The sequence below is a fragment of the Vanellus vanellus genome (assembly GCF_965231255.1).
Source record: "Vanellus vanellus genome assembly, chromosome: 2".
In the NCBI taxonomy this organism is placed as follows: Eukaryota; Metazoa; Chordata; class Aves; order Charadriiformes; family Charadriidae; genus Vanellus; species Vanellus vanellus.
The window spans coordinates 148544383-148569499 of record NC_138906.1 but is presented as its reverse complement, the minus strand read 5'-3'; the positions used below and the strand labels follow the sequence as shown (position 1 = coordinate 148569499).

The 25117-nt window shown below is 35.7% G+C and overlaps 1 protein-coding gene across 29 annotated transcripts in view; it reads right to left on the bottom strand.

Moving 5' to 3' along the window:
- The window catches only part of RIMS2 (regulating synaptic membrane exocytosis 2), a gene marked incomplete at both ends in the record, with an annotated part of 495649 nt that overhangs the window by 126733 nt on the left and 343799 nt on the right, over positions 1-25117 (bottom strand). For 15 of the 29 annotated variants that reach the window (XM_082499090.1, XM_082499112.1, XM_082499113.1 and 12 more), the window contains 2 exons: positions 11669-11778; positions 12916-13095. In XM_082499090.1, the coding sequence (XP_082355216.1) occupies positions 11669-11778; positions 12916-13095 (290 nt within the window). Of the gene's footprint in view, positions 1-10821; positions 10859-11668; positions 11779-12915; positions 13096-14594; positions 14664-17240; positions 17316-21889; positions 21953-24400; positions 24467-25117 lie in introns of all 29 variants that reach the window. The other 14 variants (XM_082499093.1, XM_082499092.1, XM_082499098.1 and 11 more) reach the window with 7 other exon arrangements.

Genomic DNA, 25117 nt, shown 5'->3' with positions numbered 1-25117 from the left:
TAGTAACCAGACAAACTGTTTGACTAACAGACAAAATGACATCACGTTGTCACATACCAGTCTTAGAAATACTACTTTATACTCTGATGTAGTTTTGAAAGATGTCACGTCACATTTTGTATAAATAAGTCAAATTTGAAGCTATTTATGGACAAGTTAGTAGTTAGACTCTTTCTCATTTGCCATATTTCCCTGGTAGTTTTAAAGCTAAATTCATAAAATAGCCACCTATATCATAAGGAATTTCAGCAGAATGTAGCTTCTTCAGTCTGGAGAATTTGCATCTTATGGGTACTTTACTTCTACCGTTTTGTGTTGTTTTTTTTTTTTTTTTTCTATTTCACCATTTTCCCAGCATGCAGATTGCAGTTATGTGCCTGCCTACAACTACCGCAGTCTCAACAGGTCCATACCTTAAACCCTACTTTGCTTGAACAAGAACTTAATTAAAATGTAGTATTACTCTAGATACTCATAATACATATGAATATATTAAGTATTGTCACAGCACACATAAAAATATTTTTCATGCAAAATTCAGAAGCTGTCACGGTTTCTGAGCAAAGCCTAGAATCAGTGGGCCAGGGGAATAGACAGCACACGACAGACTCATGGCAGTCATGTTTAGTAGCTCAGGCAAAATGTGGGCCTCGTTTCCGGGAATCCCAAATGGTCTTAGAAGGAAGATGATGCTCAGGTCAGCCAGCAGGATGAGAGTTCCCTCTGGCATGACAGCCACATGACTTTTTTTTTTTTTTTTTGTTTTCCAAAAAGTATATGCATACGCTATTTCTGCACGTCAGTTAAGCCGGTCCATCTGTCATCACTTCTTTGACTGGGGTCCCTTTACGCTGCCTAGTTTGCACTTCAGTCACCTAAACTCTTTAGAATGTGTCTAAACTGCGCAGCAAGCCTGGAATACAGCACACTTTCCATTCCAGTCCTCCAGGCATCGCGACTGCTGACGGAGTGGTGGGGCTCCCCTGCATGCAGAAACCAGAGTGCATAGAAAGGGGAGGACTGGGTGACTTGGGTCTTGTCTTGGTATAGACTCAAGATGCAGATAGGCTCCAGACACTTCTCAACCTGGGAGATGAGAACTGGAAAGCATTCCTGATTCCCTTAATATAGACAAAGCTGTTGTGTAATTACGTAAAATATTCTAATGAGCAAGGGAACTGATAACCTGAAAAGCTTCAAATTCTGCTTTGGTAACTATATCATCTCTTATGCACCCTAAATTAAGACAGTGGAGGACAGAATTACCAGGAGCCTTTTCTCACAAACTCAAATGATCAGAAGGTGTCATACAAAATACATGAAAGAGAAATGCAAAAGACCTGAAGAAAAATTGAAAGGGATAATGGTTTTGGTAATAAATATTTGAAAATGACCATTTTTTTGAGTAGAAGAGCTCTGCAGAAGAACCTTCTAAAACACAAAATGGACACCTTAGAGAAATTAATAAATATGTGAAAACAAACTATGTTAAATACAGGTTAGTATTTAGTTCATCATCCAACATACATCTTTAAGGCTCTATAATTAAGTATAAAAAATACTGTTTTTGTTGAAAGAGTGGAAGATAAACTGAGAATGAGAACAGCTTTAGCCTGACTCCATCACTGATTATTGGCTTGTCAACCTCATCAAGTCAGTGGCAAAAGCCTCCAACTCTACCAGGATCAGAATTTGGATCTTAAAAGTATAAAGCACTGAGTTATCTGGTACTTAGCATGCATTACAGCTACAGCAGCAGTCTTCCGGCATTTGAGTCCGCTCAGGACTATGCTGGCACAGCCACTAGAGTACGGGAGGCGACCCTGTGCGTTGCTCTGCCGGGCTCCTGGCACAGCACCCTCTCTGCGAAGGCACCTCATTCAGTCTGTCTACACTGGATAAAAAGCGGCGTATTAAAAATGGTGTAGTTTTCCATGCAACACGATGAACTAGCACAGGCAAAACGGAATCCCTGCTCTCCTGATACATGTATTCCCTCTGCTAAGTTATTCTAGGGAAGAGAAAGTTAGGAATAGTCCCTAATAGTGTAACTGGGACTATTCCCTACGTGGGCTCCTGGTAGAGATGGAAATGTAAGAGTGAATATCCAAATTTTAACAAAGCCAAGCACTACCTATATGATATTTCATTCACTGGCAAAAGATACTGATGAGACAAAGTCTAAATGTAATACGGCTTTAGAAGTACATGGAAAAATAATAACAGATTTCTTCAGAATTATCCAAGCAATTTAGAAGCATGAACTTGGATAAAACTTCAAAGTAAGCTGTGGTTGTTCATTGCAACATTCCTGTTCTATTTTTAGATAATAAATCTAAATCTCCATGTTAACATTTCAGTGCTCTGAATTAAGCTTATTTCTACAGCATTTGAAATAGAAAAGAAAAATGAACAAAATAAGAACTAGACAATAGAGATGATTGCTAATAACATAAGCCTTTCTCTACTAGTATATGCTAATTAAAACGGTTCAGCTCTCCTATGACTAGCAAAGATGTGTCAAACTTGTAAAATATATAGCCAACTGACGTAGAAGTACATAGACCTGGTAAAATGTGGAAGACACTGCAGACAATTTTGTAGATGTCTGCAAAATGTACTTGGTCTCTTAGGGCAAGGCCGACTGGGAATTCCTAACTGAGCAAAAGTACAAAAACTATGCTACTAGTTCTAAACAGGCAACATATAGCTAGGTGGCAAAAACTACATCTTCAGTAATCCAGTTAGCTGTAAAACAAACAAACAAACAAACAAACAAACAAACAAACAAAAAACCAAAAAAACAACCTGGAGCTTTTGATTCCAAGAAAGATTTTAAAACCATAGTTGAAAATTATTTTAAGTGCAAGAAGTAAAACAACACATTTAAAATTGAACATACACGAATCTACTAATTTTGAACTAGCAGAACTAAGCAACACACACACACATGCAGCAAAAAATAAGTATTTCTCAAACACCCACAATTCACTAGCAATAGCATTATCAACTTGCCTTTTCGCCCATTAACAGGTGGGGTTTGATGTTTTTCCTCACAATCTTTATGACGTTAAAAACAGACAATGATGGTTAACAACTGGAACAGCTACTATGCCAAACAACGTAACTATAGCACACACAAATATTTTGCAAACTAGGTTAGCACAATTCCATGCACTATGCTTGAGTTATCACACAACACACAGAGTGAACAGTGCACAGTACACACACCAGTGAACGGTACACACTTAGCGACAGAAACACAACAAAAGCCAGAAAAATATAAAGTGTACTACAATGAAAACTGGGAAGGCAAAGATCTTAAAGGATACTTTGGATGCCTAAGTGAAGGCTACAATTAAAAAATGTAAACAATCCTGCTTTCCAGGTGTCAAATCTTGAAATTACTCTAGCATCCAGACTTCGGAACAAGTAACGAGCCCTATCATAGCAATTATTCCTTCCTGCGTTTTAAGAATAAAATAGTGATCCGTATTTTCTTTTCTTAAACAACAACGGAAGTAAGGTCAAGGACATGGGATTCCAAAAAACCTGTGATTCAGGCACTGACACTTTTAAGCAGGGATGGCATTTTAGGCATACTTATGTTTAGCTAGTAATTTTTCCTACTAGCTAGTACTAGATGTGTTTCTTGCTCAGCTTACCATTTTTTGGGGCCACCTTTCTGGAGCACTTAATTCTCTCCACATAACTGCAGTAACACCCTCAGTGCATTATCCTTCTCTGGGCTCCATTCCCATGGGCCTTAAGGTATGTACCGCACTGCCTAATTTTAGGCAGCTAAGTTTAGCATTGGTCTAACGCCAAATATTTATAACCAGAAAAGCTGATCTGTGCTGCACTTCCACATATACCACAGTTGATGTACTGTCACAGACAATTATTAACAGGGATAACAAATTTTTCTTGAGAAAAGATTTAACCTGAAGAGCCAACAGAATGTAAGCTATTAACAGTGCATGTAAATGCACATTTATGCTTTTATGATTCTTCCTTTGAGAAAGAGACTGAAGAGCAGAAAAATGATGGTTAAAAAAATCTCTAGATCTCTGCATGTCTTTGAACCTGTACAGTGTCTGCTTTCTGAAATTAGAAGGTAAAGTTACATATTTTAATCACATGGTATTTGAGTTGAAAAAATATTTGCAGCGGTTTGATTTGATAATCATCTATCAGTTCTCATTAACACTAGCTTTCTTCTTCTACCAACTGAACTGTCTTCCAAGCAGGACGAGGGACATTATACAAAATACACAAAGTATTTCCAGGTAATGCAGTTCCCTACTATTTTTGTTCAACATCATCAGCCCACCTACACAAATTACGGAAGAAAAAGTGTCATGATACAATGATGTTTACTTCCCTGCTTGTAAAAAGTACCAATGCATAGTAGGGGGTACCACATCTAAGGGCAGTCCACCCAAATCTGCTAAGGCTGTAACTTGGTCCCACTGACAGAGTACTTTCATAAAGAGGGATTAAAAGAAGTAAACAAGTTAAGTTATTTTTGCAGGTTGAACGATGTTAAGCGTTCGCAAACTGGTAAATAAACTATGCTATATTGAATTTGTTTGTCTTGTTCTTACCTAAAATGATACAATTATTGTCTGGATTTTGACTTTTAATGTATTTACAAGCTGGCTGGTAAAGCTTCCCTACGTGCTCAGGGGAAAATATGTCTAAAGGAGATAGGCACTTGCGGTCAGACAGACCTGCCTCGACCTCTGATTCCTGAGCTCCAATACGCTTGTTTTCTTCATCTCCTGCTGCGTTTGTATAAGCAAGGTATGACAGGGGGGGAAAAGCAAGACAAAAACATGCATGCTTTGTTACAAGCTGTTCACATGAAAGGTAAACATCAAACAAAAGACATTCACAATAACATACAAACCCTCAGCCTGTGGCATAAATTGTTTTTTGAGTGAATCAAAGATTAAACAAAGCCTTGTGTTATTTTTCATTAATATCTGTGGATTACTCCAATGAGATCCTTCTCCAAGTAATGTTGGTCATATGCAACCCTTAATATCCCTTGTTGCCAATTTCTTAATAAATTATTGAAGGACTGGAAAGCAGACAATAAGTACCAAAGCAGAGAAAGCAGACATATATTGGTATATAATTGGTTTGAAAGCACCTTCTGCTTGGTTTTGCTTTAGTTTTTCTAGAAATAAAAGTTCAAGCCTCTATTCTCAAAGAGCATATTTTAAATTGTGTATAAATCATAAGCAAGTGGGCATACTCAGTACCTTAATAAGTGCAGAAGAAACAATGCAAATGTTTTTCCAGGTTAGAAAAAAATCCTCAATTTGCCAGATAATATGCTTTTTACCTGGATTTCAGAATAGTTAGAATTCAGAAAGGACGCTTTTCCATCAGTAACTATAGTTGCCTAGAACATATCTAGATATCAGAGAACACTGAAATAGTTGGAAACAATGGCGATAAGCACTATCACCAGTTAATGAGAAGCAACACAAATATATTTCTTTTATGTCATTAATAAAGAATCATAACTTTCTTTTGTGACAAACCGCATCTAATACCAGGGTAACGATTGTAATGATACGGAAGAGTGTTGAGCTGAATACCTGGTGCACCCTACACCTGCTTTAATTTAAATGTCAGTTAGTCATTAACCACTGTTTTGATGTGATGTTTTTCAAGGTTTAGATTTTCATTACTTACTGAGTTTTTGTGTTCTCTGTTCCCAGATTTTTTTCCAGTTCTCTCATTACTTGTATAGGTTTATGTGCAACTGATTAGCGCATTGAATTATTTGACTTCAGGTTTAGCTAGCATGTAATAATAATTTTAAAACTACTCGTTCTAACAGGTTATTGTTAATAGGGAGAGAGATTTAGGTTATAATAAAAGACAATGCAATGGAAACTAATCTCTACATAGATTTCTGCTCTGTAATTCTGCAATAAAATCATGCCATTGAAAATTCCAATTAAAATATTCAGCAGGGACGCCATCTACACAATCAATCTTGTCTCATAGAAAAGAATGTACAGAAGGTGTGCCAAAGACTTTAAAAAAATCGATTCCAGCAGAATTGAACTAAAATGTTTTTGGCATGTTGGTACCCTGAATCATAAATAAACAATGACTGTTGTGAGCACAGCCTTATGATTTTTACTCATTTTCCTTTATGCCCTTTGTAGTCTCAGACCTACATGGTAAGACCTTCAACTGGCACACAGAAAGAGGTGTTTAATTCCTCCTTTTACCAGTCCAAGAGAAAACTATGAACCTTTACTTCCTGTGAAAGGCTGGAACTTTCCAATTAAGCAGCCTAAGCCCTGTATATACGTATCATTTGTTCAAGTTTTTCTATGGAAATTGTACTGATATATATTCTTCAATGGCTGAGGACTCTGCCACCTCTCAGGAGAGTGAGCTAAGCATCCACAAGTAAAATGCAAAGGTAGATTTTTGCAAATTCCTAGTTGAAGTTAAAAACCCAAGGTAGATTCATGCATTATCCTAAGGCAGCCTTGCTACTGATGTTAACTAAGCTATTCTCTTCACTTTTCCTGTCAAGTGCACATAATGCAAGTTACCCTGTGCAAGCGCAAAGGTGACTAATAACTCACAGTCAGTACCCCACTGCTGTGTTTGTCAAAGTCATCAAGTTCCTATTCAAGCTGAAGGCAGTCCAAGTTCCCATCCTATATTATATACGTAATCAATCCCCATTTGCAAAACAAACTACCTGTATGCCATATATTTTTTAAAACCTGTGAAATCATAGCTGGTAGAGTATGATAGAATTGTGTGTGACGACGAGTGTGAATACAGGTTCTCTGCAATTGCATTATAGTAGTATTTGTCTCCCATCAATATGGGAGGGCACTGGAAAACACACAATAAAATTTCTTCTCATTTTGCAAAATTATCTCATTTAAGAGAGAAATTTTGTCCTGAATGAGACAAAAGCCCTTAAAATAAACAGCATGTCTTTCTGTCTGTCCGTAGTATCAGAGTCAACCATCAGAGTGCCTATCTTGCACTCCATACTGCATGAGTTGCAACAACAATACAATTGACACAATAGATACTTTCTTTTTAAAGATTTGAAATCGGATCTGAGAGATATAAAAACTGGAGTTATGTCTGATAGCTATCCCTGATTAAACCTAATCAACTACCCCCATTAATTCCATTCGTAGATAATTTTATTCTGGAATAAGATCATCCATACCAGAAGTTAAGAGGGGACAGTTAATCAGCATTAATGTCAGTTTTAGCAGCCTCTGAAATAACTTTCCCAAGACACAAGATTATTATGAGTTCATGTAATTAAAGTCTGTACCATAGAGCATCAACAGAAGGGCAAATCCTCACTGAGCTCTACTGTTTGCTAAATTTCTGAGCACTTCATTTTTATACTTAAAGGTTTTATTACATTTGTTTGGCCTGACATAATTTTCTATTTTTTTCAGTTGGGTGTATGATTGGGTTTTTTTTGGTTTGGGGATTTTTTTTTTTAGGCCTGAAGAAAGAAAGGGGTATGTTTATTTTTCAGAGGAAAAGGAAAAAATTACATTAGGAAAAAATACTCTCTGATTAGTAATTAACAACAAATTGAAAAGGCTAATACTGAATACTTTCAAGAGCACTTTATGGTGTTCCATTTTAATTAGCAGAAAGCAGTCATTGAGTTCATCCTTCTACCAAGGCAAGTAAGAACAAAGAAATATATTGTATCCACATATGAAAAAAATCTCATTAACCATTAAGAACTATAAATATTCCGGTATTCACTTATTGTCTGTAGAACATTTAAGATTACATAACCATTTCACTGATAAAAACAAGTTCAATTTAATACTATTGTTTTTCTACAAATGTTCATTAGAAACAAGCTATCTCTATCCTAGCATAATTTAAAAATATACAAGCAAAAGTTCAGCTAGAAAAAAAAAAAAGTCTTCTGGCATTTCAGTAGTGAAAATGTGGTAAAACCTTAAGTGGTCTCAGACTTCTTTTAGAACCATTTTCCAGCCGCCTAACATGAAAATATATGAAACTAACAAAGCCTGAAGCAAAACCCAAACTGCCTAGATGCCTATGGTATGTTCTGACCAGACAAGATAACGGCATGCATTTCAGAGATACCCAGTCTTTCTTTTGAACAGGTAAATCTGATTCTGGCAGCAACACAGCTGTGGGAAGCTAAGGAATTAGCCAAAATGTCATGACCGTAAAAGTTACAAGCTGCATTGTAACTGCAATGTAGCTAACGATATTCCTATGTTCTCCTACTGAGCATGTGGGACACCGAGAAAAGATATATAGGTCAACACACTACTGTTAGGAATGGTCCTCCATAGCTACTCACAGCTAGGTTGCTTAAAAACAAACTTCTCTGGATATTTCAGAATCTTGAAAGAAATTATTCTGGAGAAATCTAGATGTCCTGGAGGCAAAAGCTGAAATCACATAACACAGTTCAGTGAACTAAATCTACCATAAGTCAATGTCTTTTAATTCTGATCCTAACCTGGAAAGCAGTTACCCAGAGGTTTTTTTCCCTGTAAATTTCCCTTCCAGTTGTAGTCGCATAGCCACAAGTACACCATATTCCACATTATACTGAGGGCTGCACTGTAACAAAAAACCTTCCCAAATGCAAATGACTTCCTTCTCTCTACTTGAGTCCCTCTATTTCTACTGCATTTTAAGAAATGGTATGTGGTTTCAACCCTGTAACAAATAAAGATTATTCAAATGTATACAGACTAAATGAGACTACTGTTGGAGTTACAAACGTAGAAGTTTTTGCCTTTTACAAAACTGAGATGACTTCCAATTCCTTTTTCTCTATAATGTATCTTTTACTAACCCTTTTCTTCCGTATGATTTTAACTTAATCTGGTCAACAATAACATCGTTGATTTCAAAACACAGAAAGCTTAACCTTCACAGCATGTTTCCACGCAATATAAAATCCCCTCTCTCCTTTAAGTCAAGTATATGCTTCTATAAGAACAGAAAGGACTACCCTGTGACAATGACATTTTCTGCTATGGCCATATAGCCTTCCCAACAACAGGCAACTGTTTTGATTATCACCAACAGACAACTGTTTTGATTACCACCAGGGCATATGATAACACATAAAAATCTACTCAAATGTCTATGAAGTTTTCAGGTTTACTTGCTGCTTTATCTGTTAAATAATAACATAACCCCTTCTACTGAATTTCAGGTTTTATCACTGGTAATTCATTTGCTTAAAATAACTTTTTGTAAAATTCAATTCTCCACAGTAAAAAATTAATCATAATCGCGTTCTGTCAGTGACCGAAGTTAGGTAATCTGACGTTCTTGTAGAGCGTTATGATTATTCCTTTAAAGAAAAGGATTAGAAAATCCTAAAGAAGGATAGAGAAAGCCTCAAAGTAGAACTATACTGTTATTAGAATATGAGCTTTTCATTCATGACAGAAAATTATATACAATGATGTGTGAAAGTTGTATCTACGGATTATATTTTTAACTACAGTGTTTACCACCTTCATACGTGTAAAATTCAACATGAAATGTGTCTAGGTACTGTATCTCGAGTCGCTGATGATATTTGATTGTACATTTAAACTCCAATATCTGGGGATTTGGCAATTTTCCATAACCCCGACTTTCCAAAAGTCTACATTAGACGGAGATACGGGAAAATATTACTCAGCCTTCAAGTAAAACCAAATAGGGTTCCTCCAATTCCCAGCAGTACTTACCAGAGCAAACAATTCTAGCACTCCTATAAAAAATAATTATTTTATTGAATTTATTATATTTCTCTCTATAGAACCTATGATGTAAGTAAGACTGCTACCCTCTCTAATCAAACACAGTAAAAATATGCAGTACTTCACAACTGCTGCCCTAAAGAGCTCACAGTCTAAATAGATATACTAAGCAAAGAGCAGGGAAGAGTGGTAAAACATGAAAGCATATACAGCAATGAGAGCAAACATCATGTGATTAGGTGTGATTATTTCCTGGCGTATCTAGACTCTATTTCGTGTAAGCATTTTACGACACATAAGACGACAAAGGAATGAATACACTAGGGTGATGATCTGAGAAAACAGAGTTCTCTTTTCATGAAGTTTCGCTTCCAAAATGGAAATAAGCACTGTAAACATTGCAAATACTAAATAAAAAAGTCTGATGAGACAGATACAGTAATACTACATATAGACCCTCAGTGGTATAACCAAGGACTGCAATTGATATCTCGTGGCTTGCTATTAAGGAAATTAAATGGTTTTAATGGTATAAAATACAAGGGGATTTAATTTTAAGCAAAAGTATTATAACTTTTTGAAAGACTGTCTTGATTCAATTAATTTTTGCTCCTATATTATTTGAAAATTACTTAGTAATACCTAGTACCTGTATAACATTGTAACATGTTTGCAACAAAAACATTGTTCTGATTAAATGTATGGCTAACATTAAACTTGTCAAATAGCCTCAAATGCTTAAATTTAAATATGTGCCTGAAGTGCTAATCCCCAAAAGGTGCATATATATGTAGGTTAACTCAAATACTTTTATTTGCTGCAGTGTAAACCCTTGGTATTTAAAAATGGGTACATGTCTAGGTGCTTGTCCTGGACAATTTATGAGCCACAGGTCTGAATATAAAAAAGACTAAATAATTATGACATTAATTCTGACTATGTCTGTGCAATCAAGGAACATCAATTGCAGTTGGGTTTATTTTTCCCTATATAGCCTCTCAAAAAGGCTTTCAGATGAAAAACAAACCCTCCTTTAATGTACAGACCTTCATAAGATTCTATCTCCTTGTCTCCATTGTCTAGGGAAAGTAACAAAAACAAAACAAACAAAAAAAGGGAACCAAAGCACAGGGGTTAAAAACAACAGAAGTTTTATAAAAGATACATTATACATGTTAAGAAAAGGAGCGTATATGGCCATTTAGACTGATTTTGCACAGTACATCTAGTTATCAGAAACGGAAGGGTGAAGGTGTATTTGCTATCAAAAATGTGTTTATATACCTCTGTTTTTAAACATTTTGGAAGACGTCTCCGTTGATCAGTGCTCAGACATTAAAGATAAGCACGATTACCGTACCAGTAAAACATGAATCATGAAATATCTTGCTGACCTTTCCTATTTTAAAGATTATTACCTCTCTTCTTGTTCTTCCTGTTTCAAGATGCACAGGTTTTATATTAGCAATCTGTGACACACTCCATGTGAACCCACAAGTGATCAGCTATGCTCCTAACTCCCCAAAGAGCCAGAGTTTTATCATTAAACAACATACAAAAGAACATTTCCTGTGCCTGATGAAGTCAATGACAAAACACTTATTGAGTTCAAAAGGAACAGGATCATGCTAACAGTTAGTCCATCTTGGTTCGTGTGTATTGCACTGTTGGTGATTATTGTACTGCTGATGATTCATTTCAGTCAAGAGTATTGCAGATATTAAAAGATAATAGAAGAAAATACAGTACAAAATACAATACCACTATCAGATACTAATTCTGTACACAAAAACTCGATTTCGACTGTAGCGTCAAAGGAAAAGTAATATATAAAACCGACCTTCATGAGCAATTTTGCAACATCATTAAGGAGAAAACCATACACTTACTTCTCTCCAACGTTCCCTTTGGTGGGAGCTGCGGCAACTGCCTGCCCCTTCGCCCTACTACTGGAGTACTTGATGGACTTGTCTGAACAGACCCAGTTCGAGGATGTGACCTATGAGACACATATCAAAACAAACCACAGCCATTAAATGACAAATTCATCCTTAAATACCATCAAAAACTGATAACATGACTAAGTAGGCTTGAGATCGCTTGGGACCCTTGCAGGCCTGCAGTGAAACTATCATCTCTTTTCAGAAAAAGACCCGATCAAAAAGAGAAATCTCTCTGGGGAAAAAAAAAAAAAAAGAAAAGCAAGCCAAACTAAGGCTGAACATCCATAAGATGCTTGTTTGTACAGCCAAGCCAGAAAATGTATTGTGTGTATATTCATGTGCATATAGATATAATACCCACATACACATAAATTTATCCACAGGTCAAATTCAATGATCTTTACTCAGTTTGTATTAGGTTAAATTGCCATTGAATGGCAATGACATTACAGGGATTTCTCTAAACAAAGTAATAAACTGAGAAAAGACACTGGTATTTGACTCTAAATCTCACTGGGGATTTGATGTTACTAACTAACTTTTAGAAAACAAAAAAATGTATTCTGCAGTTCTAAAATAAGGAGAGGCTTTACTGAACATCAACTAGACCAAAATGTACTCATCTTTTTATTGTATTTTGTTTATTTAAGCTGCAAGTAATGTATAGAAATCTTCAAAATGTCAATCAGTAAAGTATAGCACTCAAACAGGAACAATACAGACTATGGCACAGTAAGATGTAGTCAGAGAAAATGGTGGTTAAAATGGTAATTAATAGACAAAGTTAGCACAGTCCATTAAAAGAAACTGTTTTTTTAAAAAATAGTTTCATTTGATGTTGTTATGATGGTTGTTCCATAAGCGATGTCTGATGAACACAAACAATTTCTCATTCTGTAAGAGAAGAATATGATAATTATGAGGTGCTTTATGTGGGAAACCATCCAGGATTCCTGATAAATGAGAAATCACAAACAAATGTAGTTAAGTACTGTGAGCAAACAATTTGCAATGGCAGCCACACCATTATATCCAGAGTAGAATATAAATAGTGTGTTGGCACTGAAAGGGTTAGTATCTACTGCTACTAGTGAACAGCTAAGGATGAGGCGATACCAATTAGCTACTGGGAAAATAAAATGGTGAGCTGGTGGGGCAGAAGGGGATTAGTCTGATTGATTTGTCTGTTTCACCTCGGTAAGGCAGGTGAAGGAGGGGCAGATCTTCCAGTCATTAATGAAGGCATCGACCTGATGAGGTTTGAGTCAGGACGCTCTGTGGATCGGGAGCGGGAGTTGGTCCGCTCTAGCATAGGACGTTGCTCTGTTGATCTGGATCTTTGATATGGCTGTCTATCTGCTGCTTCACAATTCCTGTAATGTTAGTCAAAAAGCAGCTCAGTTGACCTTTGACTTTTCTATTAATTATAAAATATGCTGCATGATACTGGTTTGGAGCAAATCGTTATGCACATTTTGGGGGGGGGGGTAAGTTTTCTGAGTTTGGTTCTTGATAGCATACAGGTTTTTTATACATGTATGATTTGGCTTGCTCCACACTCTGATAAATGGGCTGAAATGTTTCCAATGTCTCAGTAATGACTATCCATGCAATAGTCTGTTTCCTGACAATTTCTGGGTAAAAATGATGTTATTTTGTTAATTAATACATCAAACTTAGAGGAAAAGAATAGCTGACATAATATTAAGTCTCGCTAAAGCTAAGGACCCATTTAATTATGCAGTTTAATTGAGCATTTTTACTCATGACTAAATTTTTACAGAGTGCATTATCTTTAGAGGTAGTGCTCTTGTTTGTAGTTCACATTCCAGATGTAGTTCACATTCCAGATGTCATAATTACCATGAAGCCCTGTTAACTAGTATTAGACTCAGGATGTCTGTCAAAATATAAGCTAGGCTATAGCGATGGATTCATACGTGGTGCTCGGACTGTAGTCAGATGAAAATCTACAAAATCATTAGTCTTGCAGAGGTTCTACCAACTAGGCAATGTTTGCCTAACTCACAGCCTAAAGAACTCTGCCAAAACAGCAATGGGAAAAGTTGCTATTAGAGATGCAACGGGGAGAAAGTAGATTGAGTAAAAGAGAGTTTCTTGATCAAGCAGTCTTGTCTTCTACTAACTTAGGCAATTAACCATGACATTACTTTCAGAAATTAAGCAAGCCCCACATTTTTCACAAAGGAATTTGTCTGTGTGCAAGGAGTAATATTTGCTAGCAATATCCTAAAATACATAAAATCAAGGTAATTTTAAAAGTAAAATCCATACCCTGACGGAGCTACTTATTAAATTCATGCTCCTCCCAGATCTCCTTGAGTAACGGAACAGCTATAGAATAAAAATGGGGAACATGTACCCTTCAGGACTTTTTCTTGAGTGAAGTCATGCATTTTACAATGAAGTCAGTTAATACAAAGAGTGACTGGATGGTGATTAAGTGTAACAAGAAGCTGAATTTTAATTAGTATCAAAAAAGAGAGAGATGTACCACAGCCTCATTATGAAGACTTTTATGTTATTAACAGCATTTTATTTCTAAAAGACCATATTGAGACAGAGTATAGTTGTCTCTAGGGTGGCCAACTTTGCTGAATGCGTTGATAAAAGATTCATTAAAATGAATGTCTTTTCAGGCCTTCCGTGATGTAACTATTGGACCCATAGAGCATACGAAGGAATTGCTGCAGACAGGTTCAGAATAATACCATTCACCACAAACCTACATCTATAAGCTCCTAACAAGCAAACACGCCACAGTGAGACACATAATGGTAATTATAAGCTGAGGTAGTAAAGACTGGAGGAAAAGTACAATGAACCTGGCACAAAACCACAACAAAATTACCTCACTTCTTCTATCAGTTCTGTTTCTGAATGGGAAGCTTCATCAGCAAAAACATCCACTGTCTCGCTTCTTTTACATTGTGGGTAGACAAAGAAACACAACCTTAGCTTTGATATGAACTTTGCTTAGTTTAGATAACTGTTTAAGAGAGGTTTAAGTGCTATGGAAGGTGAGAAAGGTGTCAGCCATCTACATAGTGATTAAAAAAATGACCATGGGAATAAATTCTTAAACTATGGGAATAAATTCTAAAAAAAACCACATTCCTAAATTAGCAAAATTACAAGAAAAGAATACAACCACAGTCCAGACAACCCACCCCCTACTTTGCGTACCCACATGTTTAAGAAAATTAGTGAGCCCACAGAGACTTTCTTCTTTGGGTCTGGCACACACACAGAGCTAGAACAACCCTTCTCCTGCCAGTGAGTGGGGGATTGCTGGAGCACACAGCAGCAGGGACTGGGCAGTATGGCGAGAGGTATCGTGACATTTTCTATTTCTCTCTCCTTCCAACAGCAAGTAGGACACAGAGAGAAACAGGTGAGTAGCAACCACGTGATTCTCACAAACACTTCATGAGAAGTTAAGCCTCTTTCACTTCTTACTCCTAAAGCCTCATTCTCTTTAGCTGTTGCATTAAAAGTTTTATTTAGGATGTTAGAGATCTGACCCTTTGCATGTATTAGAAGGCAGAAAGGGATTTTTACCATTAGGACCAATACTAATGTCTTAGTGGGCAGGTTTTGATTTCTGTAGATGTAGTGGTTTGGGCCGGACTGGCCACTGAGACCAGTGCTCTGCACAGTAGAGCATCATGGAGCCACTAGAGCTAACCACTATTCTAACAGATAAAAACCTCAGAAATTTCATATTCGATAGTTAATATAAATATTCGGTTTGCCACAATCTGCAGCTGGCATTTACTTCAGCTGGAAAAGTAACCAGGAGTTCCCAGAAGTGAAGGACAACATGGATTTTGGCAGTGAACCTTTTGTGTTTAGATGAAGCTTTGGCATCACTGTTGTTGGTGCCAACAACAAAGGATTTGAAGACCAACTTGAATCCTGATGTGAAACTGAGTTGTTACACTGAAGTTACAGGCTACACGCTGCAAACCTCCCAGTGGCCACAGCAGCAAAGGGAGGGCTATATAAGCATATTGACAGTCTACCACTTGAAAGCTTCACTGTGTGGTTTTAGATCATACACATATAAAGAAGAATTCAACAGACAGTTTTACTGTCTGAACAGGCATGTTCTATGTCCTCACATATTTTTTTTTTTCCTTTTAACTTAGTAAACACGTGTGCTATATGTTCCAGGTCTTCAAAAATGAACCGTCCCTTTTAAAGAAAAAATATCACTCCAGTAATCTGCTTGGACAGTAAAGCTCCTCACCTACCACAGTACACAACTACGCATTAATATCCCATCCCAGCCATAAGCATGGAGGGGGAGCTTTTGAAACACTTCAGTGAATTAAAACCAGAAATTCATAACTTCTCAGATAACTTGGGAGCATAAGCCCTCAAGAATGTTATTTAGATCAAAGTTTCCTCTTTTCTCATTATAATTCATATCATATGAGTTACTGATTTTGAAAGAGGGAAATATAATAGTCTAAGTTAAAGTACTCGACATCCATATGATATTTTAATGTATGCTAGAGCTGTTTATCTTTGCTAACAGACTTTTCATTATAAAAAATACAGTTAATGAAATGTCAAATAGTGACCTCCGCCATTTAGCATTACCTATAGTAGCGTCCTTCTAGCTTTGCTAAGGAAAACATGCATGGTAGGTGGCCTATTCCCCTATCAAAGTCTTCCAGACTTATGAGCATAACTCTTCCCTACACTGACAAAAGAGTACAGCAGTGTTTGCTTCTTAACCAAGCACACCTATCACTCTGAAACTGTTTGAGCCACTGTAAGCCACCATGCAGAAAGCTCTGTGATTATTCACAATCTAATTTTATATTCCAGACCCACCAAAAATTAGAATTTAAGTCCCATACTATTCAGGTACCACTGTAAGTTCTAGTAACTACAGTATCTAACCAAAGGTGCTACAACATTTTGTTTTAACTACTGATTTATCTTCATTGTTCTATATTCATATTCAGGAAATTTCAAAAGTAACTCTTTTCTCAATGAAGAAAATGACCATTTCTAATTTTTAATTTTTCAGATTTGTTACTTTTCTTAACAAATACGAAAGAAAATTTTCAACAAATTGATACATTCACTGATCTAAACTTGTGGATAGAAAAATCCTCATAAAAGATGAACATTTTTCAACAGTAAGCAATCATAACAGCTTACAGCACAAACAAAAGTTACTTTTTCACCAAAATAACTGAAAGCGGTTTAACTGAAAACCATGCTAAATTCTTTTACTGTGTGCGAGACTAAAAAAGCAAGCTATGAGATCAGGCCAATCACAATTTTAGTACTAGGCTGTTCTTGTAACAAAAAACTGAAGAAATAAAAATAGAATTGTTGTAGGACTACAGTACACTACAATTCAGCTCCTAGTGCATGTTTTTCATCTAGAAACACTGAGCACAGAACAAGAAAAATACAGCAATACATTTTCTAATGATCATCATTTCAAACTCCAGCTAACATACAATGGTAATACCTGTCAGTGTCTGTGGATGGCTGCTGGATTTCAATCCTTGGACATGTTATTCTTCTAATAGCTATAGGAACTTTGCTGTTTAGTTACAGACACAAGATCCTCTGTTAGCATAACATAGTTAAGCATGTCTACAAACAACTGAGATTTCTAGTACCAAGCAAACTTAAATTTGAGTCATAAGTATTGTAATGGAAAATGGGAAGGAGCAGTGTACTGCTAAACCTCTAGATCAACTGGTGACTGGGTATCTCACCAAATCAATCATTTATACCTACAAAGAAACTTAATATAAAATTATGTGCTGCTATAGTTTTTAAAAGCCAGGAACGTAAGGCTTTTAGGTACTCTTGCAAAATAAACAAAAACAGGAAGCAAAGCAAGGTATTTTTCGCTGCAGTAATATTCTATCATGCTTTATATATATGTAGGATATACATATCTATACACATACACGCACACACTCATACCGCCTATTGACATGCACACTACACTGTGGCGTACGCGATAACTACAGGTATATCTACGTGACCGTCACAGGCATGCCTAAGCTGTACCACGCCAGTATCTGAACTACTTTTCTACCAGCTACCTCAGCCAAGCCGACAAAGCAGAGACCTCAGCTGGGATGCCAGGCACGTTGTGCTCCACATTGCTATGCGCAGGCTGCTACAGCTACAGCAACTCAGTTGCTTACAGCTTGCTTAGGTATCCGTACACGGCATTGCAGTCATGGTGATTCTGTTCTAGACATATCTAATCACGCTAACACACGATAGCACGGTACAATTATAAAAGTGCTTAAAGAAAGTATAGCTACATCTGTAGAGATTTACTCTCCAAAACGTGTTTCATCATCAAGAGATTGTAAGGTTGTTTAACTACTGAGGAATAGCAAAGCCCCGCTTTAAGTATGGAGTTAGACCAGATGATAGTTTTTTCAAGGTTCTTTCTAACCCAAACTACTTTATGATTCTATGGATGCAGTCAGAGGTTTATGCTAGCTATTACGATCACATATTGATAAAACCAGTAAGTAGCATCAATCCTGGAACAATTAAGACCGAAATTATATACTGAAATATTTCATATCTTCTTTATCTCTAAAATCAGACCCAATTAATTTTGTGTATTTTGGAGGAAGAGAAAAGCAACTTGCACATCTGATGGGAAAACAGTAAACATATGTAAGCGATTTCTTCTTCATAGAAAATCTCAACATTAGACAAAAAGAAGTGGTGAATGCTTTTGAGAAAGAGGCTTCTTAATTTCCAGTTAACACTATTTGTAACTGCACTCAAATGAAAGCAAACACAGCAAATGAGCTAATAATAAGACTAATTTCACTTAACTAGTTAACTTCAACTAGTTAAGGAATTAGTTTCCTGTATTTTACTCAAAGGTAATTTCTCAAAAAATGAACCTTGCAGACTACCATTTCCTTAATCAGAAGTGAACCAATGAATGTAAGCAACATATGTGTTGCCTTATGTCTTACCAATTTATGTAGCTTTCACCAACTTTATCATATTAACATTTATTCATATTTTTATTCTGTGCGTACACTATGAAATGTTTGGAGGTATTCCTTCACTGCTAATTTAAAAGTCTGAGAGACTTAGGCATATATTTGCTATAATGTAATGTGTTAAAGTGTTTGATTTTACTTTTTTTTTCCCCTGGTACTTGTTACATACATTTTCATTTATATAGCCAGTTGCCTTTTATAGTACCTTGTATTTTGCCAACTACTTCCAACTTCCAGCATCTTTAACACAGACCCTCAATTGACACATATTAAAAAAAATGACACTACAGGAAGACCTATCTCTGTCTTTATGAGATGACTCACTGAAGATCATGATAAAACTGATTAGCATTCAAAAACTGGGGACTCAAAATTCTCAAAGATAGCTGAAATCATCACCCCCAGCTCAATTTTATAACTGAATATACTGATGCAACTCTCTCCAAGACAATAATCTAAATTTTAATAAAAATATTAGAAGTATTCCAAAGTATAAGTTTCAGCTTTATATTATAAATTTATTACGTTTTTTTCCCATTTCTGGATACAATATCTCACTCGCTCAACTTGATTGTTCTATCATAACGTATGAGCCACAGCAGGAACATTCAAGGGTTTTAATGAACATGCATTCCATGACTGAAGAGTAAGCGGTATATAAGACAATGCATAGAGAAGCTTGAGAGAGAAGCCTTTCCTAGTAGGGTTTGAATGTTCAAAAGCAGTTCAGCAGAGCACTTAGACTATAGATTAACCAAGTGAATTAGATGTAGGCCTAAAACAAAGCACGTATCTAAATAAGCCCTTGTGTACCGCAGAACTCAATGGAAAATTTGAAAAGTACCTAGTTCTTCATGGGCTTTGTGTTTTTTCCTCAGATCTTAAATGCAACTTTATTTGCACATGGCGCACTGTATTCAGTTGGCCTCTTTTTTCCCAGTAACATTTTGAAAGACCAATAATATGGCAGACATTTAATTAGTAAAATATCATAAACAGGGCTTAATACGTGCAAATATGTGTTTATCTGTCTCCTTGACTTTTGGCAACAGACCTGCAATTCTGACCTCACTGAAGTCAACAAGAGTTCTGTTACTCGATGAGTCCTGGATTTCAATCAGATCATTCCAAGATAAGCAGTTATGTAAGACTTTATTATTTTTTAAGGTCCTAAATTACGAATGAGCAAAATAGCATAGTGTTTCTGTTAAAGGTATTCTGTAAATCCATTGATCTTAACAGAATCTGATTCATTTCAGTAGTCTTCATTCTATTAAAGTATGTTCTATGCCTTATGGTTTACCTAAAGGTCAGATTAGTTGACAACAGATGTTCTCTTTTTTATTTATTTTTCCACAGCTTTTTGGAGCTAAATTTAAATGGGGACAGAAAGTACTAACAAGTGAGTTTCTTTTTCAAGTTACAAATCTGTTTTTTTCCCCTGATATCTACCTACTGTAGCATCTATACAGTACTAAATCTAAGACAAGTAAAGTAAACCGGAGCTATTTAATGTGACTGTCAAAAGCAAATACAAAAGCTTTGTTTACACTAAGCACTTCCCAGCCTACTCCAAACGCTGTCCATTTTCAGTATGCTTGTACACTTTCTCAGGAAGAACTAATAAGCATGGCCCTTGCCGTAAGCACAAATTAACTGTATACTTCAAACACTTAAAATTGAAGAGCCATCAAACAGCGGTACTCTGGTTCAAAAAGCTAGGGAAGAAATATGGTCTCAAGTAATTCTGTGGCTGCACTAATGTTGAGGCAGAAGACCCTTACAAACCTGTCCTCTCTAAAGAAGAGAAAAACTTGCATTAAAATATTGATGGATTAATGCTCTTTTTTACCGGATTTTTTTAGTTTCAAGTTGACAAAGTCACTTATGTTCTCCTTCAGTCTCTGAATTCCTTAACCAGAATTCCTCTTTTAGTCAACATATACAGGACAAATAAAAATCACATTTTTATTTAAATAGCCGTAGGACTGCAAGGGAACTGTGACTAAACCCTTTTATATATAGTGTATATGCATATATATGTATATACACGCCAATCCCTTTCAATATATCGTATCATTTTGTGTGGTTTGTTATATTCAACTGAGTACAGTCTAATAGCCTTCCAGTGATCTGGTTGTGGTGCATAACTATTTCTCCAGAGAGCTATATTGGCTTGTATCACCACAAAAGAATAAATCGAAACATAAAATTCAAAGTATGGTCAGTAATTAATTTACTAATAAGTGATTAAGTCAATATTCATGCACAATTTACATGTTTTTAAGTATCTGTATAGCATTTGAGACAGCAATGTATAGTGATATCGAGATACAGTTTTGTAACTCTTAGTCTTCCTCAAGGAAAAGTTCCCAGTAACTCTGTGGGAGTTTCACTTAAGAACTTCAGGATTTACCAGCATTTTGGACCCACACCGTATGTTTGTTTGTTTTAGTCAGCCAAAATATGGCACCGGCATAGTCCAGCTCCTACTTCGAAGATACAGAAGGGCAGAAAGAAGCAAGCTCTGTGCGCATTCACAAAGGAAGTAAGTAAAAATAAAGAAGAAAAACGTTGCAAGAGCAAGAAGAAAACGAGAGAGAAGGGGTCAAGTCAAAGAACGAATAGCAAGGAAAATCTATGCGCTCCCTTGATCAGGAGCCAGCTGCAGTCGGGAAGCAGTGACGATTGTAAGGGATACGGCACTTTGCAGGGGCTGTGCCTCAATCACACAGGAAGATAGGTTAGACAGTTAAAATGGAGATTATTTCTAAAACTAAGAAGTATTAGGTCTCAAAGACACACTCCCCAACACTGCGAATGTAGGCAGGTACTATCAGTCAAAAAGCGCTTTTTCATTAAAGTGGCCCTGAACAGTGGGAACACGTTTTAAAAATAGTTCAAACATAATTAATATTCTTTTTGCGTTTGTAACTGAATAAAACGGATTACTCTTGGAAAAAAGAGTAGCACATAAATGCGCCTTAGTTCTGAGTCAAGAAAGAAAGATATCGAGAAAGATATACTTATTAGGAATAATGTGGGTACAATTATAAATGAACTCTTATTATACAGATCAGAAATACATTTTAGCTATTTCTGTGACACTACACTCTTTACTCACCCGTAATTTTCAGCTGAACCATTGACTACATGATCTGCCCATGAACTTGCACCATTGTACCACCTTTACAATGCAGTTGAAATAAAAAAATGTTATAAAGAAACATATGTATTATTAATAACACTCTAATTCATGACATGACCACTTCTCAATAAAGTGGGGAGCTTTTAAAATGTTTCCAAATCATTTTGTACATTTCCTATTTTCTCTTAGGTATGAATAAAAATATATCCTTTTTTTAATTAAAACCCAAGCAAATTATGTTTATTTTTCCCTTATATAATTCTTAATACATTTCACCTTTATTCTTTTCAGCAATTTAGCCAAAGACTAACTGATCCCATATCTTTTCTTACACAAAAATCTTCACATTTTCAATGGTTATTCAGTTTGTGGAGTAATTAAAAAATAATTATGGAGAAAATAACAAAAGATAACATTCTGTGTAGCAATAGTTTAAAATACTGCTTTTAACTTCAAATATCTAAATTTTTATAAATTATTTTTCCATTTGATAGGGTGGTTAGTTTCTATGGTTATTTAAAAAGCAGAAGAAAAGTCACTTTACTCAGATCAAACAACAAAAATTAATTAAATTTTACACCTATATTATTCTTCCAGATACTGAACATGGGCTACCTAAACATCTGCAGCATCATTTATGCAAATCAGTTGAAGACAACATGTAGAAATATTTTGTCTTAAGTACAACCATGGAGAAAAGAAAAAACTGGACAAAAAGCTGTTTTTATTTAAGAAACCAGGACTTAAACTGTTTATTTGCCATTACTCCAGTATATTAAGAGTACATGCAAATCATACAATATTTGGTTAAGGAGTGTCAACTGGATCTTTGGAGTTCCAGATTTTCATGATCCTGCGTGGGCAAAGCCTTGGAACTGCAATAATCCCACTACTCAATGATTTCCCCATGACACTGAGTGAGAAGCACAGCAGGGATTTTCAGAAAAGATCAAGGGACTGCCTTATTATTGACTCGGATATAAATCTTCCTATGTCTGTACTGAAAATCCTAGCCAAAGTCTACAGGATAAACTTTTTAATGGCTTGAATACACTTATCCAAGGGTTTTTGTGAACCTGTTCGCATGAATCACGGCAGGATACATGAAATATTTTTTGTGTGACTCCTTTTTTTTCCAAATTTCTTGGATTTCAGAATCTGAGGTTTTAAGATACGTTTACAAACTAAATGACCCCATACCTCCTGATCATTATGTTGAGGAAAGACCATCTGGAGTGCAGTATATGCGACTCTCACGCAGCTGCTCTTGTTTCTTTTATATCAAATTGGATGGTATAGGGAATGGCATTTTTTTGCATGGTTTGTAGTCAGATCAATGACTGGATGAAAGTTACTTCAGTTTAATTTAATTTGGTTTTAAATTAGATTTAGATTTAGTTCAATCTAATTTAGAATACAGATGGAGAATGACAGGTATATTTTTACACTCTCCATGATCGTCTATATCCTTAAGACTGAAGTCAGTCTCTTCAGTTAGCCAGTATTTTAGGTAAGATTCTTCTGTAAAAGCACTGTATTATAGACCCCATAAATATATAAGCATGGCTTTAAAATTGCAGTGCACTTTATTTTTTTTTGTTAAATATGACTGTATCTATTCATAGCAATGAAATAAAATCAAAAATTCTTGCTATTAGTTAGAAAATAATCCCTGCTTTACCTGCTCCCCTGCTGTAGAGAAAAATCAGATACTGACTTAAACAGAGAAATATAAAAGGTGTAATTATGCGAAGAGAGAGGAACATCAGCTTGCTGCTTTCTTCAGATTTCCTTCTTTGGGGCTTTCCCTAGCTCATTAAACATGGAATGCTGTTACCAAATAACTATTTCCAGGGACACTTTAAAATTTTTCAGATTATGTGTCAGATTTTATTTATATTATGTTCAATGTGATACACTATATGCATACCAAAATTTAGGAAGAACAACAGTATTTTCGGTCCCAGCACAGCAAGCACCCCAAATCAATTTGAAGGCATTTAGTTAGTCATTTTTAAGTCTATACAGGTTGTAACATATCAAAAGCTGAGGACCTTCTTAAGTGACTCAGGATATTAGAGTATGAAATTGGGGATTCTAAATTGTCCTATAATCACTCCTAGTGACTGAAAAGGTTAGCCATACATGTAGAAATACACTGCCGTTAAGTGGGGAAAAAAATATCAGTTGTACCTTGCTCCTCTGTACTATTTGGTTTTCCACTCACATCTAATGAATAAAAAATTTTTCAAGTTACGAATTATGCTGTAAAAAAAATTCAAAGTCAAGTTAATGGAGAGCTAAAAGAAAATGAAGTACTTAAAACTATGGAGATTAGCTGTTCTGTATTTAGAGAATTACTGCATAAAGTGCACTGTAAATTTAAATATCATTAGTCTAGGCCAATTAAAAATTTTAGACTACACTTCAGAAAAAAAAAAAAGTATTACTCAACTTTATCTATTTTAACTATTTAAATTAAAATACCTTTCAGGAGTATAGGTTGTGTCGTCATAATATGAATTAGGCACTCTTCTCTCCTGCCTAGTCCTCCTGAATATGGAATAAACAGCACAGATATTTCAGACATTTTAAAAGGTGCTTCTTTCATGATGATTTCCCTCACTGTATTATTAAGAAAGTGATGAATATAGCACATTTATCTACAGTTCAGCAGTATCTTCTGAACATATATTTTCATATATATGTAATTTTAAACTTCTACTTTCAAATTATATTCAGAGATAATTAAGAACATCTTCAGAACACTTGATCAATACATGCATATTTCATAGGAGTGAAAAGTTACATCAATAGGAAAACAATATTTGAGCAACTGAGAAATTTCACAAAAAATAGGATATGGATGTTGGAAAATTTCTCACTGGTAAAACGAAAGCCAGAAAACAAAACGGAAGCAAAAGTTTGTTCCCTCAAGTGAAGCAACAGAAATTCTGCCTGAAGTAAACCTCACATCCTGCACAAAATGTGCACAAAGCAGCTTTTATTGCCTTCCAAACACTACCCCCACAGGCGAAGTGAAAAAAAATGAAAATAGCACATAGCGTGGTGATCTCAGTGACTAAGTTGAGCTCCGACATAGCTTAAGTTGAGAAAGAATTTAATACAGTGAGGTTTTCAGCAGATTTTTATTTGGGATGAGCTACTAATATTTTAATTTTAAAAACAATTGGGATAAAAATC